The sequence below is a fragment of the Schistocerca nitens genome, chromosome 12 (genome assembly GCF_023898315.1).
Source record: "Schistocerca nitens isolate TAMUIC-IGC-003100 chromosome 12, iqSchNite1.1, whole genome shotgun sequence".
NCBI lineage: Eukaryota > Metazoa > Arthropoda > Insecta > Orthoptera > Acrididae > Schistocerca > Schistocerca nitens.
In genome coordinates this window covers 17,810,641-17,830,380 of record NC_064625.1, presented here as the reverse complement: position 1 = coordinate 17,830,380, position 19,740 = coordinate 17,810,641, and the positions used below count along the sequence as shown (strand labels likewise).

At 38.9% G+C, this 19,740-nt stretch overlaps 1 protein-coding gene across 4 annotated transcripts in view; it reads right to left on the bottom strand.

Moving 5' to 3' along the window:
• LOC126215344 (coronin-2B-like) overlaps positions 1 to 19,740 on the bottom strand; it is a 123,951-nt gene that overhangs the window by 77,474 nt on the left and 26,737 nt on the right. For all 4 annotated transcript variants that reach the window (XM_049942027.1, XM_049942026.1, XM_049942029.1 and 1 more), the window contains exons 2-4: positions 19,098 to 19,191; positions 8,526 to 8,723; positions 1,194 to 1,310 (exon numbers count right to left, since the gene is read on the bottom strand). In XM_049942027.1, the coding sequence (XP_049797984.1) occupies positions 1,194 to 1,310; positions 8,526 to 8,723; positions 19,098 to 19,112 (330 nt within the window). In that variant the 5' untranslated portion in view covers positions 19,113 to 19,191. The remainder of the gene's footprint in view (positions 1 to 1,193; positions 1,311 to 8,525; positions 8,724 to 19,097; positions 19,192 to 19,740) is intronic.

Genomic DNA, 19,740 nt, shown 5'->3' with positions numbered 1-19,740 from the left:
AAAACAACTTATACATAAAATAACAACAACCACCACCGAAATACGTAATACAAAATAGTTAACACTAGCCTTCGAGCTCTTACAATTTTTCTAGTACTGTGGTGCAACGTGATGCCCAACCTCTTCCTCACAATCAGATGAAAGATGTTTCTGTTAAAATGTTGTTTAGGTAGTTAGCACGTAGTGAACTTTCCACTGTGTGCACACTGGTTTGATGAATGTACAGAGTCAGAGCCAAACGTGTGAGCAGAGAATGTTACCACGGCGCAACACTGATTGGGTGTCCCCATCTGCTGTGAAGGAGTCTTTTATTCTTTGGCACTGTGGCTTGGTGGTGGTTTGAAAGCCAGAGAATGTGAGGTGCTGTCTACAATGACAAACCCAAGAAACAGCTGAACAAAGTTGAAGAGAAATGTCATTCCCTTCTGTTCCGAGATTCAGTTCAGAAATGGTGTCCTGATTAAAAAGAGATCAGATCACCCAATGTTGTAATTGTTATATAAGAGCAACAACATACATAAGAGTTCTTAAAAAAGCAATTATGTCACTTTGTAGCCTGAGTACTACAAAGTTCCCTTCCAGCCTTCGAACTTCTGTAGATGGAGAAGAAGCCACACAGCAAGAGTTGATGACACTTGGTAGGAGCTCCACTGTATCAAGAGAATTCTAGAAAGGTGACAGTACAAGAAGATAGATAGGGTAAAAAGCATAATCGATAGCATTAGGATGACAGGTTTTTTGGAAGGTAACATGTCTTCTAGGCTCAGTACAGCTACAGAATAGCACTGTTATATGCCAGTACACACATTCAGACAAACAACCACACAGACACCCAAAGGTACACACTGTTAGTAGCAGCCAGACTGATTAGTGTATATTATCGAAACCAGTTGTCTGGGTGCCACAGAGGTCGAGAAAGACAAACGAGGCGAGGATGGGTAGCAGGACAGTCTGAGGCAGGTCTTTTGCCAGATGATTTGGTGGCTGTACAAGACAATACCAGTTCTGAGGGTAGGGATTATGCGGAACAGAGAGAGCGACTTGGAAGTGAGTTGGGGGGACGAGGGGGGGGGGGGGGGCAGGTGGGAGGAAGGAAGGAGAGAGAGAGAGAGAGAGAGAGAGAGAGAGAGAGAGAGAGAGAGAGCTAGCTTATCTTCAGAAACACTTACTTTTGTAACTGCTAACTAACTTACCGTGCAGTCGTCAGAACATGATGCAATGATGTTGTCGTTGAAAGGATTCCACTTAATGTCGAGAACAGGACCCCTGTGGCCTGTTACCCTGCTGGCATTAAAATCCAAGCGACCAGTCTGCAAAATATACATTAAGTTGGAAAAACCTTCCTTCTTAACTGTCAAGAAGCAGCAAAAATTTTAACAACAGTATCCTTCAAACTGCCATTACATATATGCAACATTAATTCAGTATAAATTGTTTCTATGTTCAAAAACAGAAATCGTCGAGGTCTGTAATTATAGATGATGCTACATTAGGAAATGGAAATAAATTCAAAGATTACTCTATGAATTATTCTGAAGGAATATCTACATATACTGATGCTCCTTTTATTCTTAACAGTTTATGGAATACAGTACATCCATTTGATAGGCACAGTATTTGCAGTGTTAACCAGTTTCTGCCCACACAAATTGAGTTTACACTTGGAACAGTGGTTGATGGGAGTGACAGTAAATGGGAAATTCCTTTACAGCCACTCCCATCAACCAGCGTGCGAAGTGTCAACTTAGTTTGCATGGACAGTATATAGGAACATCATTTGCAATCTGTCTTCACTAGATTGCTCTTTGTAAGGATGGGTAAAGACCACTGCCTACAGGCAAGAAGCATAAGTAAAGGAAGAATTGCTTGCTCCCATGTTGAATGTGTGTGCTCAAGTCAAAGAACAGTCAAGACACCTGTTCTGCAGTGCTATACCTGTACAGGTGAGCAACAAAATTCACTGAAGTCACCTCTGACAGTTTTTCATATTTTATTTTAAATTTGCTTTGAGAAGGCACCATCTGTAGAGTTATTATCACCTGCATCATTCCCACTCCTGACATTTAACTATCAGTTATATCTGAGCAATGAGGATATGTTTGTATGAAGCGTCCTCTTCAGTATCACCCATACTATATGCAACATTTCAATGCACACGTACAAGGGGGAGTCAGATGAAAGGCTTAAATAAGTATTTAAAAATCAAGATTTTATGTAAGAGTTCTGTAACCAATAATGTAGGGGATGCCCTATTGCCAGCAGCATACTACAGACAAGCAAAAGGTGGCTGCAACACCATTTTAATATGACTGCCTCACTTGTGGCATACATCGAGGAAGAACAGCATTTTGTTATATGTTTTCTGAGCAGTGAAGGTACAAAATCTATTGAAATCCAGTATCCATGAAACTATGAAGGTCTAGTATGATGATGTTTGGTTTGTGTGGCGCTCAATAGTGCGGTTATCAGTGCCCAGGTCCAGTATGGTGATGCACATCTGTCACTGCAGCAAGTGTACAAATTGAGTAGAAAGTTTGGAAATGGCATGACTTCTATGACAAACATTCAGTGGCCAGGTCAGGCACACTAAATTGAGACACCAGAGTCTACTGCAGCAGTTGAAGTCATTGTGATGGCAAATCACTGTATGATGGTGGATGAAGTAGCCACAAATCTGACCATTAGTCATGGCTCAGCATATCACATTATTCAGAAAACACTAAGTTTTGTAAAGGGTCTGAAATAGTAGCTCACTACGGAAGTGAAAAAGCAACACCTTGACATCTGTGAAGAACTTTTGTGACACTTTGAACCAGAAGGTGACTTCTCCTTCATGAGAATTGTTACAGGAGACAAAACTTGGGTGTACTTCCACAAACCCAAATTGAAAAGTGCAAGCAAGGAATGGTGCTATTTCTCATCACCAAAACCCAACAAGTTCTGGGTGCAATCATCCACACAGAAGGTATCGCTGACACATTTGGGATAAATGAGGTGCTGTCTCTGAACATTAGGTGATACACCATCACCAGCATGTCATAATCCAATACGTTAAAAAACCAGTTTTGGACAGTGATAAGATCAAAGCGATATGGATTTCTGACTGCAGGTGTCATTTTGCAACATGACAATGCTCTGCCCCATAACGCCCGTGCAACACTTGCAGCTATCGACAGCCTGCAGTCTGATACTCTGCCACAACTGCAGCAAATGTTTACCCCATGTTTAGACCATTCCAAGAAGGGATGGGATGAAAGAAATTTCATTACGATGAACAAGTGCACCAGGCTCTGTACAAGTGCCCATGCACATCAATGGAAGATTTTTTTCTTTTTTCTTTTTCAGAGGAGTCAATGCAGTTCCTACATGCTGCAGGAACTGTGTTTAACAGCAGGGAGACTATGTCAAAAAATGACACATTTGTGTTCAAAACACGAAAATTAGAAAAAAAAATTAAGGTTTTCACTGACACTTCCTTATATTTGTACCTGAATCACAGTGTGTATGAATTTCACTGATTAAAACTTTCTGCACATTAATGTCATGTTAAGCTGGCAAACTGTGATAGCAGTCTGCTTTTTGATGCTTGAATAAGTATTTGACATTGAATAGAAATGGAGCCAGGAAAAAATATTCAGGTGGTAATTACAATGTTTATCACCGATCCTGTCATTCTGAAGACACTGTTGCACAATCAATCTGTTACTGTTGCAAAAACATACACAAGTGCAAACAAGAATGTGACGAAATATGGTGTTGAAGTTTGCCACTGTACATTTACTTTATAATGAAATAATAACTAAGAACTGAAATGTGCTGATTTATCTAAATAATTCAATTTCTGCGAACACGGTCCATGAGAAACTGACAACATGGAACAGTCAGAAACAATAATACCTTCTGATCGCCAACCAGTTATTACCACCATAGTTGTCAAATCCTCAATTTTTTCAGTTATTTTACACAGTCAAAAACTTTTAGCCATATACTTTCACTTAATATGATTGAATTCTGCTGGTATGATTTCAGGAAACAAACAACCGTGATCTAATATTAAACAATACATCACATTCTTTCCAGAAATGTGTTTTGAATTAAATTACACCCTCTATCTATGAACAGTGAAAGGGGAAAGTCTTTGGAAAACCTGCAGAATTTCCTGCAAGATATGACATACTGCCAAAAAGATCATTCAGCAAACACTGGAAAGAAATTGTTCTCAGGTGATGAAGAAGAGAGAGAGCAGTTTTAATACATACTCATTAAAAATAAAATACATCCACAGGAAGTAAGAGTTGTTCCACATTTTTTTTTTCTTTTACTTTGTTTAAATCTGTTGTCTGTAAGCTAACATATAGTACATGGTGAAGAAATAAAAAATACCAGTGTTGCCTCATTATAGTTTGGACCATGGAACCACATATGTGCAATAACTTAGGTCAAAGAGAGCAGTCAGAGGAATTTATCTCACTGTGGAGAAAGCCATTAGCAAGACATACTTGGCAAATTATTATGGAAAAAAAGGGAGAGATTATTGCACCACCTGTTACGGCACTGGAAGGTGCAGATGAAGAGTAGAATGTGTGGAAGAGATTTTTCAAGTTTGATGGGAAGAGCAGATACACGCAGCAGCACTGGGCTATTCACAAATTAAAGTCTGACTGGCTATTAAAAATACACAAATGCTTGTAGCTATGTAGCAGTTGCACGATTGGGAAAGGAGACTTTGAAGGTCACACTGCATCATTGTGTAATCAGCATGCAATTGAAATGGATAGTGTATTGTGTCTCCTGTCAGCTGCGAAGTATATTATGCCAATCGCTTCATGTAAGCGGGAGACAATGCTGTAGAGATTTGTCATCAATTGTGTCATATAAGGGTGTGTGATTACGAATGATCGTGTTGCAAGAGTGTGGTGCAGATAATTCAAGGTGGAGTGCACAGTTGAACTTAATGAAAGTGGTCTAAGGAGACATTCAGATGCAATTGATAAACCTGAGTATTCTGTTTATGAATTTGTGTGTATTAGTTATCTGCTAACAACTTCTGAACTTTCTGAAGGCGTGCCTCAGATTTCAAGCACAACCTTTAACACTGTCATAGAAAGGTTAGGTTACCTTAAGTTATGCGCATAATGGCTACCAAAATGTAAACCGATGTTCACGCAAAACTGGAAGAGTGAGTTTGGCCTAAATGCTCCTTAAGGACTGCCATGAAGAGGGGGAAATTTTGACAACAGATTTAATGAGTGTAACACATGGGAACACTGTGGTATCATAGATGTATTGAGACACAAATCTCTGAAAGTAAATCCAAAACATACAGTGCAGTACGATTACGAAAGGAATCACCCTCCTTCATGATAATGATGACCTCATACTAGACTATAGGGAGGATCTGCGAAAATCTCGCTGCCAAAAAGACTTGTTTTTCCTTCATTTGATTAATGAAGGAAAAACAAGTCTTTTTGGCTGTGAGATTTTCGAAGATCCTCCCTGTAGTCTAGACATGGCACCATGCAACTCTTATTTATCCCAATAAAGAGGGGCAAACAAAAAATTACCATAAGGATTCTCTCAGCAACTTGCTCAAGCACCAGGTGGCACCATTCTTTGATGGTGGGATAAAGAAGCTAGTGTCACAGTACGACAGATGTTTGAATTTGGGTCACAACTATGTGGAGAACTAACGTATGCACAGATTGCATATTTAAGGAAATTAGTTTTTATAACACATCTGAGGTTAACTTATTATGAGACAACTGTGAGAATTCACTTATTGCATTAATGCAAGACAGGGCACAAGCAGAATGGTATCAAAGGATACATATGACTGATGAGGGGTAGAAAGGGTGCATATGGAGCCACCTTCATCACAAACTGACACCACAGATTAATGCGGTCAGAAGCTCCCTCTAGACTGTATCTGGAAATGAGCAGACAGGGCAAATTTTTGGGCAGGCCGCCTAAAAATAGCTGTCAAACAAAGTCAACTCTAATGAAACTTTTTCTTGGCCTTGTCGGAATTTCAAACTTAATTTTATCCATTGTTTACAGTGTTGCAGTGACTGTATTACTTTCGTAATAACAAAGAACAACCACCTTCAGCCACAAATCACGATTTCATTAAAATGCGTGATGCATTTCGAGCCCCGGTGGCTTATCTTCAGATGCTTTGACAGTCTACATCAACTCTACATTTCGTTTAAACAAAAGGTAAAGTTGATGTAGACTGTCAAAACATCTGAAGATAAGCCTCCAGGGCTTGAAATGCATTGTCCATTTTAATAAAATCGCGATTTGTGGCTGAAGGCAGTAGTTTTTTATTATTAAGAACTTCAAACATTTGAAGAAACTTTGAATTATTTTATCATTATACACTGCCTGACAAAAAAAAAAAAAAAAAAAAAAGCGAATTACCTGGAAGACATAGTTGGGTGTCAATGTAACTTTGTGTACGTAAATGATCAAACTCACAATTCTTTGCAATGGGTAGAATGGCCACCAGAGTGCATTAGGGCTGTTCATGTTTAGTGCCATTACCAGGGCCGTAGGGTATGCAAGGGATGTGAACAGCATCAGATGTTGACTCCTTACTGCACAGAACACAGGGATTGCTCATACTCTTGTGAGACAGCGTTATCAGCACCCGACAGAGTTAGAAAGAGGTCTCACTGCAGATTGCCACTTGTCCAACTGGTTAAATCATGCACTCATCAGATTTGAGGGGCATTTGGACATATTGCTGCTGCTGATTAAGAATTTAACTCCTCCCGAACAGGCCATGAAGGCCCGACGCTACTGACCGGCTGCCGTGTCATTCTCAGCTCATAAGCGTCACTGGATGAGGATATGGAGAGGCATGTGGTCAGCACATTGCTCTCCCGGCCGTATGTCAGTTTCTGAAACCGGAGCCACTACTTCTCAATCGAGTAGCTCCTCAGTTTGCCTCACAAGGGCTGAGTGCACCCCGCTTGCCATCAGCATTCGGCAGACCGGATGGCCAACCATCCCAGTGCTAGCCCAGCCTGACAGTGCTTAACTTCGGTGATCTGACGAGAACCAGTGTTACCACTGGGGCAAGGCCCTTGGCAATTAAGAATTTGAAGAAGCTAAATATCAAAGACCATCAGTCACTTATTCAACCCATAGGACATAATATGCATATCCTATCCGACTGTGTCGGAAGTTGATCCTATATGAAAGTGAGAAGACATTTTCTAAATGTTTCCATAAGGTGTATCAGAGGCAAGACGTGGGTACCAGTCTGGTATTCGCTTAGTGAAATGTGGGATACCGCCTAAATACCATGTCCAGGCTGGTCAGCTCACCGACCCACACTGTTACTCCGAGGGGCAGATTTGACCTGGGCCTCGCTCACCTTCCTGCATCTGGGAAAAAAAGAGCATTAAAGGCACTTGGATGTGACAGTAAGACAAAGTTAAACTGCATGGGAATGTGACAGTAGTCATACTTGTCAGTGTTCCACCTGACCAAGTCTGACCACCAGAAAGGCAGGACCGCCATACTGTGCATCGTAAACCCTTCACATCTGTGAAAAAGTAATGGACTCCCTGCAACATTCCGTGTCATCTCACACAATTGTTCAGACTAGTAACAGCCACCGGACTATGGAATTACTATCCCACGAGTAGGCCGCAACTAACACTATGACACAAATGGTTGTGTCTGGAGTAGTGTTGTGACTGGGAAGCACGGACAAATGTTGTCGCATTGTATTCAGTAATGAATCACAGTTCTGAATTAACGTATATGAAGATTGTTGGCAGCAATCTGGGATGATTCCATTCTTGCAATGTCTTGAGATACACTGCAGTGTTAGTCCTGGCATCACAGAGTGGGGAACAGTCAGGTACGAATTCAGGTCAGGGCCAGTAGTGATTCGGAGAACTTTGACTGCACAGTGATATGTTGTAGAAGTCCTGCATCCTTGTGCGTTACCCCCCTTGCAACAATATCATAGGATCATTTTTCAACAGGCCTATGCCCATCTACACACGGCACAACCTCTCCGAGTTGTCTGCAAGACGGTGAGGCACTTCCACGGCCAACACGATCCCCGAATCTGTGCCCGATAGAACATGTGTGGGACCAGTTCAGTTCAGACGTAGACTCCGTCACAGTGCCAGTATCTGGGATATCGAGGACCAGTTATGACAGTTGTGTGTCAGCTTGCCTCAGGAGAGGCTACAATCTTTTTATGACACCCTTCCCAACTGAATTAATTCACACATTTGTGGCTAGAGGGGATGCAATGTCATATTGGTAAGTGGGCTCATACTGCTAAGTCATTTGAAAATTCGACTATTTTGTTATCGGTGAAATAACATCTCGCACCCTCTTAATTTGTGAAATTTCATTTCGTTTTCTCCTTCCCATCTAGGTGCTTCACTTTTTTGTCAGGCTGTGTATATTATTAAAATAAATTTCCATTTCAACTTAAATGCTGCAATAAAAGAAGCAACAGACTGTAACAAAAATGTTATGTGTAAACTGCCACTCACCTCAGAAATTGGCAGCACAACAAAAGTGCCACCACCTGCAACCTCCGTAACGACGGCTACAAATTTCGGGTTGACTGCACAGAAATGGCCATCGTGTGCATTTTTGGTTATCTTGATGTTTTCGTAGCAGTGCTCGCGTTTCGCCGGGGCTCCGTACACGTGGCGGAACTTGGAGCTCCGCACACCACGAAACCACAGCTGGTCGGAATGTTGGAATGATTTTTTAGCAAAGGACACAAAAGCAGCTCTACATTATCAGGTGAAATTTCTTAAACTTGTGGCATATATTATGCCTGGCAGGATCTTGAAAACCTATACTTATTTGGAGGAGACATCGGGTACAGGGGGAAGACACTACAAGAATGAGATCTATAGATAAATTTCCTCAGATTTTTCAGCATTTCTTAAATAGGGTTTCTTCATAAGGTTACGAAAGGACTAGTCTCTTAATCAAGAATTCCAGGCTGGAACTCTGTTCTTATTTTCCTTTACCCCTTCCCGAACCCCCCATAAAAGTATATTTTTGGCTATGAAACTAAAACAGAGATCTGTCTAAAACTTTTATTCAGAAGTGAGGTTTTCTCTAACCACAAAATATTTTTATATACATGATAATGGTGATTTATAATGCATATCACATAAGAAAAGACATTTAAAAATGGGAAAAAAAACAGTTTTTGTCAGGTGTGTTCTTAAACACAGTTTCACTGTCCGTGATATAAAACAGGATAAAACAATTTTTGTCAGTCTATCCACCCGATTGATGGACAAGCTACCAAACTCTCCAAGGACATGAAAGGGGAATGATTTTGAAGTAAATTAAAATCTTTTCTCATAGGGACATGTTTATATTCATTTCATGAATTTTATTATACTGCTTATTATATGAACCGGTAGTATAACAGCTGTAAAGTACTAAGGGTATAAAATTTATATAAGATGCGACAACTGTTGCAATAATTGTAATGGTTCCACACAAGGAAAATGTAAATAAATAAAACTAAATAAAAAAAGACTTAAAATTTTCTTTTACTGCTGACTTTCCTGCAGATGTACTGAGAACAAATCTGGGTGGTATATTGCTACACATTTGCTCTGCCTATCTGCCACAGTTCAAGTTCTCTGTCCTCTTATTTATTTAAATTTGCACAACAATATTTTAATTATAAAAAAAGAAAGAAAGAAAACAGTAGCTGAGGTGGGAGAGGGAGGAACACATTGTTTCACAGCATTTGAGTTCTTTGTCTCAGTGAATGAAATGTAGACAGCAATTTGGTTCCATGGCTCGAATACAGTACAATGCTGTAGGTAAGAGGGGAGAGCAGGGCAGAGCCTTGATGAGAGGGAATTGGAGCAACTCAGTAAACTGAGGGACAGGAAGCAGGGCCAATGGCCCGGGCAGGCATGGCACCTCACCACCAACAGGCAGCCCAATATGTCCTGCTATACTGGACAACCAACCATTTGCTGCTTGCATCTCTGTTCTCCCTAAGGCTAATTACTTTTGCCTCAAATGAATGAACATCAAAGGTTTAATTGCCTTTGGAGTCACAATAATATATATTTTATTTCATGTGTTTCTAGCATTTTGGTGCCCATTACTTGCACCAGAGAACTAATAAAAAGTCTCTTCATCCTAGGATACAGCATAAATTACATTGAGCTGTCACAGAAAGAAAAAAGTATATAAATGGAAATTGTTATTTTCTGCAATCCTTTCTGTATTCTTCCTGTGAATGAAATAGACTTTTACAGTATCTTAATAATGCAAATGCAAATGAATGAATTGGTGGAGTAGGTTTTAACTGGCAACTGTTAATGTGGTCCAAGGGATTTTGGTAACTTCAAACAATCAGACCAATCAGTTTTCTGTTACAGCACAGAGCTCTTAATTAATTTATAGTCTTTATTGCTGAAGCATTTAAAGTAACACATTTGACAGTTTTCAATAAAATGGCCCTCTCCTGCTCAAGTGTGTGTGTGTGTGTGTTTCCGTATTTTGAGAGGTGGTAGGTAGTACAGGCAAAAATGTCCAATAAATAAGGGCTCTAAAATGCATACCTTAAGTGCTATGAGCACTTCTTACGAAAAAGAGCTGTGTTTCAGAATAACAAATATGAACAGTTTGTCTTGTTTTGGTCCATATTACCACCTCCTGATATGTGGAATGCCAAGAGCTTGCAGTATATGAGATTTGTTTCACAGTACTGTCAATGAAGAAATGCTCACGGCTCCTGAGGTATGCATTTCAGAGCCCACATTTGACAGACTTTTCCCCTCCTAAGAGCCATCAGGCATATTTTCAGTGGTGTTTTGGATTTTGGAAGAAACTTTCTATTTTGTTTAAGTGTAGATGAAGCCAGCCAAAACAAATTACACTCATCAAATCTTTCATACTGCACCCAGCATCAAAAGAAAGCGTCGATTTGTTCGCCGCTACAAACAAAAAGGTTTTTGAAGTGGAATTTAACATGGCCACTTATAGAGCCATCACATCGTGTGATATTTGTTTTATCAATATGTACTAACAGGGACAGTAAAACACGTAGAATAATCAGTACTCCAGCAGCAACTGAGTAGCACTGCTGCAAGACAGTAGAGGTGGTGCTGCCACTGTTGGAATACTGGTTATTCTTCATGTTTTACTCTCCCTGTAATACATATGAATAAAACAAAATCACACAAAGCTAATTTGAGAACAAAATCACATTAAGCTAATTTGAGATCGCTGCGCAGGATTAGCCGAGCGGTCTAAGGCGCTGCAGTCATGGACTGTGCGGCTGGTCCCGGCGGAGGTTCGAGTCCTCCCTTGGGTATGGGTGTGTGTGTTTGTCCTTAGGATAATTTAGGTTAAGTAATGTGTAAGCTTAGGGACTGATGACCTTAGCAGTTAAGTCCCGTAATATTTCACACACATTTGAACATTTTTTAATTTGGGATCATTCTATCGGACATCACATTAAATTCCACTTTAAAAAAAATTGATTCTAGTGGGTAACAAACTGACGCTTTCTGCCAACACTGGGCATTGGATGAAAGACATGATGAGCAGTATTTTCTTGGGATGATTCCAGCTACACATTGCAAAAACGGAATTGCAGATGTCATCAGAAACATCACAGAAAATGGGTCCAATGACTCCGTAAGAGGTTTACAAGGCTTTGAGAAATACCCAAGCTACCCCACATTTTGTTCCTGCAATTCATTTGTATGATACATCACTGTTTAGAAAACATTAATTACCAGGAAGTCAAACTGTCTGATGGAAAGTTAAAAAGAATTAAAAAATCTATTTAAAAGACTTAGCTAATGAAAACTGCCTTTAAGGCAAATGCTCGATAAAAAATAAATAAATGAAAAAAAAGAGAAGAAAAAGTTTCTAATGTTTCTGGTATCTTGTTACAGCAGAAGCACTATCTGGCCTCTATAATCACTTTGAGTATGACAGTTATGAAAGAAGACAAATTGTAGTTCCTCTCTTCATCCACTTGCACATACTTGCCATAATTATACCCTGCTGCAGATGGAGATACAGTGTCTCATGGACTTATATGTGACAACACGAAAGAAGATACGGATTCCAGTATTCTCATGTATGCCTTTTACTGACTGATGAATTTGGAAGAGAGAATCTAGAGAGTAGGACATTCAATTCAATGTTCATTAGCATCTCTATCTTTGCAGTGAGTTAGCACCTGCCACAACAAAATTTGTGCATGTGGCATTCTCTTACACCAGGCAAGCTATTTGTTTAGTAATAATATTATGCCGCCTTTAACCTGTCACTGCAGCAACTCTGAAGACATAATAAGGAAAAGTAATCAAATGCCAAGTTGTGTTGGCACATATTAATGCTCCTTTGCTCCTTAACAAGAATTGACGAGAGAGAGATTTTTTTCCCTGTAAATTAATTTAAGAAGAGGAACATTATGATATGGAGGATAACAGGGAAAAATGACACCTAGTGATAACAACAGCTAACAGTAAAAGACCATCCTAATGCGAAGAGCAGACTCTTACATGCCCACTTTCAGCAGATAAAGAGCCTGATAACACAGTAGCATCAGGAAAATTAGATCAACATCTGCAAGTGTGAAGGTTGTTTTCAGCAAGCAAGTGGGAACTGCTCAGCAACATGATGTGTTGGGGCAATGGGGATTGGGCTTCTAGAAAATGTTTGTAAATGTAGCAACTCCATTTGTTGTTATCAGTCTCTGCACTAAAAGCAAAATACTGTTCAGTTTTCCAAGTTATTACTTCATGTTGACCAATTTTAAGTGCTCAATAGTGTCTTCCCATTAGTTGCAACTGATATCTAATCTCAAAAGCTTTAATGCAATAATGCTGAAATTACACATTTAAAGAAATTCCTGATATGTATATCAAACCACTCAAGAACATTATCACGGATCACGTTACGTTTCTAGAATACAGGAATGCAAGGTCATTGACATTTATTTTCAGCAGCACTGAAACACACACACACACACACACACACACACACACACACACACACACACACACACGACATAATTTTTACTTCTTCTCACTGGTGAAATTTTACCAGTCTCCTCCTCCTCCTCCCCTCCCCCCTCTTTTTTCCCCCCAGGAAAATTACTTTATGGGTGAAAATCTAATATGTGACCAACAGGAGATCATTGCTTTATTTGTTAGGTTCAGTTATTGGCTGCCGACAGAAAAGTGTACAACTCCTAACAACAACTAGTGTCTCCTACATCTTATAATGGTGTAGTGTAAGCAAAATAAACAGAAGACTACAACTAGGCAACATCCATGTAAAGTAGAGGCAAAACCTATCCTGACTGAAATCAAATTTATGAAATGAGTAACCGTTTATTACCTGAAAATACACATTTTCATCTTTTATAAATATGATTCATGATATCTGCACTTAAAGATAAGCGTATTTCAGCTTCTTCAATACATCTTAAACAGATCAGGTAAACAATTAAGTACTTGTGACTCTTCAAGCTTTCCTGATGGATATGTTGTAAATAGTCTTCACAGGTTTGCCAGCAGATTACGTTGTGCAAATTCCACACTATTTCCTTGGAGCAACAGTAGGCCACGAGCTGCCATCATCCTTCACAATGCAGTAGTGCATTACATACCTAGCCACCGGCAAGGCTGAACCACCTGAAGATGTCGGACAGTTGCTCTGAGGAAATTCTGTGGAATTTGCGCAGGATCCCATGGTAAACCCGTGAAGACTATTTACAATTAAGTACTTATTCGTGGCACAAAAGAGATATTCTCAAGATAACATTGTGTTTAACTCAATGACCATTGTATACTGAAAATATTGTTTATATAAGTAAATAAAAAATAAACACAATATATGGTTATCAAAATAGTAGGATTACCTTCATTTATTAGCAGACTGAAGGAATATGTTCTGAAACTGTGATGCAACATACTGGTTTGAGTTGACCACACGGTCATTGTATGCAGAACGGAACTTGACAAAGTTCCAAAACACAACACCTCTTCCAGCACTTGGGCTGATGACAAACTTATTAATTCTTTCTTCTCATTCTGTCCGGTAAGAAGCCCTTAATGCAAGGTTCCCACAGATTTCTCTCGCACCTTTAAATAGACACTGTGACTGCCTCTCCTGGCCTTTTCAGTCATACTCTGACAATTTACTACTTAACTTATTGAATTCACCTTAGGAAAACTCGCTAAAATGAAGAAACCTGAATTGTGTGACTTTACCCTGAGAAATAAATAGAATGAATTTTTCACTCTGCTGGAGAGTGAGCACTGATAAGAAACTTCCTGCCACATTAAAATTGTGAGCTGGACCAAGACTCAAACTTGGTAGCTTTGGCTTTCTCGGGTAAGTTCTCTACTAACTGATTTAGCCGAGCACAATACACAACCTGTCGTCACAGTTTTACTTCTGCCAGTACCTTGTCTTCTACCTTCTGAACTTCACAGAAGCTCTCCTGTGAAACTTGAGAGACTAGCACTCCTGAAGGAAAGGATATTGTGGAGACACGACTTAGCCACAGAACGGGGGATATTTCCAGGATAAAATTTTCACTCTGCAGTGAAGTGATGAGTTCACTTCAGTCATGAATTTGGATGTGATGAAGAAGTTAGGCATAGGTTTAGAGGTCTTAAATACAATTCCTTTTTCTTGTCATTCAAACATTTCCTACCTTAATACCAAAGAGGCTACGTAAAAAATCTTAAGGTGACATAGGATACGGTGGAAAGAGGATTGAAGTTAATGTAAAATTTCAATGCACTATTATCAGCTGATAGCAGTCAAGTACACATGCATATACAGTAATAAACAACACAGAGTGACACTACGCTGTTTCCAAGGCTCTGCAGCGTGGCTTCCTTATCTTCAGTTTCAACAAAGCAGGTCTTAAAATTCTTATTAACACAAAATGACAAAAACTAGGTGGTGTGAGTGAAGAAACATGAAATTCGAAAAATGAGGAACATCCTCAGGGGGTACATATAGAACTTGAACATCAGTTATCTCGGAAACTGGGGGCTGTCACATGAAAAGCCACTGACCAGGTTCTCAGGAAAGGTCCCTCTACAACATACCCAAGATTCACTAAAATCTGTGATTAACAGGTATGATGGTCCCCTTGTGAGATGAACTTTGGTGGCTAAAGTTTTCCTTCTAATAAGAATCTTGTAAATAGTGTGGGAATTTAACATGCATATGTCTAAGGGAAGAAAAGAGTCTTTCGTGGCATTTCAGCATTTTGCTAACACATTCCTTTGAGCTAAGCAGTTTGTCTTATTTGTCCACATCACCCATAGACTCACAGAAATCCTACACATTTTGGTTTACATTTTTCAGTATCAGTTTTACAGTCTGTTTTCATGGGTGATTTCATTGCAACTGTATGGTATGTGGGTCATCAACATACATCTCTTTCGTCATGCAATTTCAAAGTCATCATAGTGTCTGTTGACTTAAATTCTATCTCATCTCATTGTAGTTTGGCTTCAAGTTTTGGTGTACCTTTCCTGTTCATGTGAACTGTACTTATTGCATTTGTTTTCTTTCATGCAAGGAATGAGAGAGAGATGGACTTGCATATCAACTCTCCACACATGAGTGTGCATTTACTAAGAAAACCTTGGAAGGTATATATCCAATGTTAGCACCCTTGGTACGCTCAGCTCCTGTCACACATATGGGGTGATTGAATCTAAACATATCTAAGAGTCACATGATGCAGTTCAAAACCAAACAGTCAAAATGTGACAGATTAAGATTGTACACAACAATCAAGGTATAGAAGAAGTTTTATATATATGTCCATTCACATGATACTAGAAACAAAGAAAATTTTATGCTCCCCACACACCGCCTCAGACTGTATGCCCAGGGACCTCAATACGTGGGAATGAAAATTTGTAATAAATTAAAAGGGAACAAGCTGATGCAGATGAATTTAGGTTAACTTAAAACAAAGCTATAAGAGTTACAGACACTGAAGTGTTACTACTCAGTCAATGAATTTGTGCGGGACAAACTGGAAATTTGAGCTGGATACAATGTGTTACACATTTCAAGAAATATCCTTATAGTGTTATTATTTATTACAGTGCCATTATTTATTAATGTAAAAATCATTGGAACTGTTTTATAAATTTTTGACATGTCTCCTACACGCAAACCAAACGGATTGCAAATGTGCATCACGAGATGAATAAAACCCAATTCACAAAACAATTTACAATTCACAAAACCAGGAGGAAAAGTATGTGCTTTAAGGGATGATAGTATTAGTGATTCTGGTCAAAAAATCATCATATGAACATATGTCATGTTCTTAACAGTTTCCAAGGACACTGATGAAAACAATAGGGAACAGAACAGATGCAAGCAATAGTAAAAAACATTGTGATCTACAGTTTTGCTTAATCTGCACTTTTTTTTATTATACGAAAGACATTCAAAAAATTAACCGTCATCTGCAATGCATTTTGCAGCACTAGTAGAGAGCTACCGTGCTGCTGATCTGAGACCATTTGCGTGGTCCTTTACTTACACACACAGAGACCAAATATGAAGTAGAAGTTCTATGCAGTAAGTAATAGCTTTGCTGTTTCCATTGAAATGTAAATAACCGGAGTAGCACCAGCCCAACTGTCGTACAAATCAACTGCTGTGAAGATGTACTGGAACCCTACTGCTGGACGCTGTGGGCACACCAAGCGAATGTGTACGTGGGGAAAAATGCATGGTTCCAGAAAAATAACCTATGGTCAGTAAAGACAACACTACAGAGCCTAATGTCACTTTTATTCGCAAGTGAGTGTTGGTGAAAGACAAATAACTGATGCCCGTGATTTTCAAAGAGCTGTATGTTGAACATGGTTAAGAAAATGTCATATGTTCATCTTTTTTTTTCCCTTCAGAATCACCAATACTGTCCACCCTCAAAGCATGTACCTCTCCTCTTCACTCAATATGTATGTGTCAACAGCACTGGAGGCATGATGACTCTGCATAGGTATATATTCCACTAAAAGATAAAGGGTCAGTCTTAGAATTTGTTTCTTTTTATGTACCAATGGACTTAAAACGTCCCTTCCAGTCTGTTACACTGCCAACCTCGTAATAAAATAACAAACCACCTTCACTGTAATCTACATCTACACAATTATTCTGCAATTCACACTCAAGTGCTTAGCATGGGGTTCATTGGTTCACATCCAGACTATATCTCTGCCTTTAAACTCATGAATCTTTCTGAGGGCTCTGTATTCTCTAATTACAAAGGTCGCTTCTCTCTAGGTAGGCAAGCATTAACAACGCATTTTGGCATTTAGAGGAGAAAGTTGGTGATTAAGATAGTGTAAGAAGATATTGCGGCAACAAAAAATGCCTGTTTTAATGACTGCCACCCCCACTCTCTTACTATATTCATGACACTCACTTCCCTATTTTGCGATAACACAAAATGGGAATGGGCTGCTCCCCTTTTCAATGTCTTCCATCAATCCTATTTGGTAAGGATCTCATACTACACACTTATAATCCAGAAGATAACGTATCAGTTTCAGAATTCTCTTAGTAACCTACTGAATCTTCTTAGTATTCTGCCAATAAAACACCTGCTTTATTTAACTTTCCTGCAAAATTTTCTATGGGATGGTTTTAATTTCAATGGTCTGGTACTGTACTCCCAACGTATTTAGTTGAATCTACAACAAATCTGTGTTATTTATTGTGAAACCAAAACTTAATTCTTTTTTGTTCTCATGTGGAGGACATAACATTTTTTATTGTTTAAGGTCAAATGCCGCTTTTAGCGCCATGCAGATGTCGTGTCTACATCATTTTGCAATTCACTTTGATTTTATGACAACTTTACGAGACTGCAAAGAGGCAGCATTATCTGTAAAAAATCCAAGAGGGCTGCTCAGATTGTCTGTAAATCTTTTATATCAGATATGAACAGCAAAGGACCTATAACTCTTCCTGGGCTGTAAAGAAACAAATTAGCCAGGAGTGAATAGGACTTGTGCTCTGACGGTCCCATAAAAATTTAATTAATGATATAGGCAGTTCATCCACCCCTGGAATCGAGAATCTTTATGATTTTTGCCTTTTATTAACATTGATACTGACAAGATGTTTGTTCCACAAATCCCAAGGCATTCATGAACTGTTTTGATTTTACTTTAGGAGTCTGATAACAAATAACAATTTATTTCATGTAATATAATTACAACTTAACAATCTTCTAATTTTTCTCCTTTACTTATACTGTGAAAACTTACTTCTTCCAATCTGCTTGATATTACATCAAACAGAAGTACGCAATAAGTTTTGATGAGCGGATTTGCGAGTATCAACATGTGTGACATTAGTGGCCGTACCTTTCGAATGCACTGACTTAGAAGCTTAAATTTATTACACTGTCAAGGGACCATAGTTCTTAGTATGCGTCAATTTTCAATTTGATACATCAACATGCTTCCGAGAAAAAGAGGTTTTAACAGTTGGACAGACAGATGGACAATAAAGTGATCCTATAAAATTCTATTTTTATCATTTGAGGTACAGAACCCTAAAAATAGACTCATCCATTTCAAACAGCAGTAATTTCACTGTGTGAAGGGCTTGCTGACAAAAAAAAGGTTCAAATGGCTCTGAGCACTATGGGACTCAACTGCTGTGGTCATCAGTCCCCTAGAACTTAGAACTACTTAAACCTAACTAACCTAAGGACAACACACACATCCAGGCCCGAGGCAGGATTCGAACCTGCAACCGCAGCAGCGCACGGTTCCGGACTGTGCGCCTAGAACCGGCTTGCTGACAACCAAGTAAGCTGCTAACTAATTAGTGAGTGCAGTTGTTAACATGTCAAGCTGTGCAAGAACAACCTTGAATATTTCCATTATTTTGATAACAATATGTATATACATTTATAGTTTAGTCACGGAAAATTTCCCACACCCATGCCATCTTGTGTTTCAGTTGATATTAATATACAGTAATGATATAAGTGGCTCAAAGTTTGCCACTGGAGAAGAGAGAAGAAATAATACAGCACTTACCTGAGTGTTTGTCATTGTATCCACACGCTCTTGCTAGACTGCCAAGTGCGTTAGAACAACATACTACTGGGGGGAGCAAGCAAAGTACTCACAACTGAAATCAAGACAGGGAAACAACAGACATAACTAAAAAACAAACAAAACAATATACAGAACAGAAACAGATAAGCACTAATTCAAAACAAAATTTCAAATTACCAAATCCAACAAAACTACAGGGATGAAAAATAAAGCATTCTTTACATGTTCCACAATGCATTTCAAACAAGTTTCTTTCTGGAACAAGTACCTCAATGCTACTTCTAAAAAGTAGAAATACTGTGGGCAGCATAGCAAGTTCCAAATAATTAAGAGGGTAAATACAAGCTATTGGAAGAGAGAATTATAAATGCTACATCAGTACCATATTACAAACTTTGTCAGTGACTTCTTTGACAAAATGTAATAAAGTAATATTTTATCTGTAACAAACTCCTACACACACAAACAAAAATATAATGATTCAAAGCATGAAAAATGTAAGGAAGCATATCAAAACAAACTTCACTGGTGCCGCTTATAATAAAATTAAGTACGCAGTCAGATGAAAAGATTACAGCTTTTCTTTACCTGATGAGGGCACAAGCCCCAGCTTTTTCCTTAA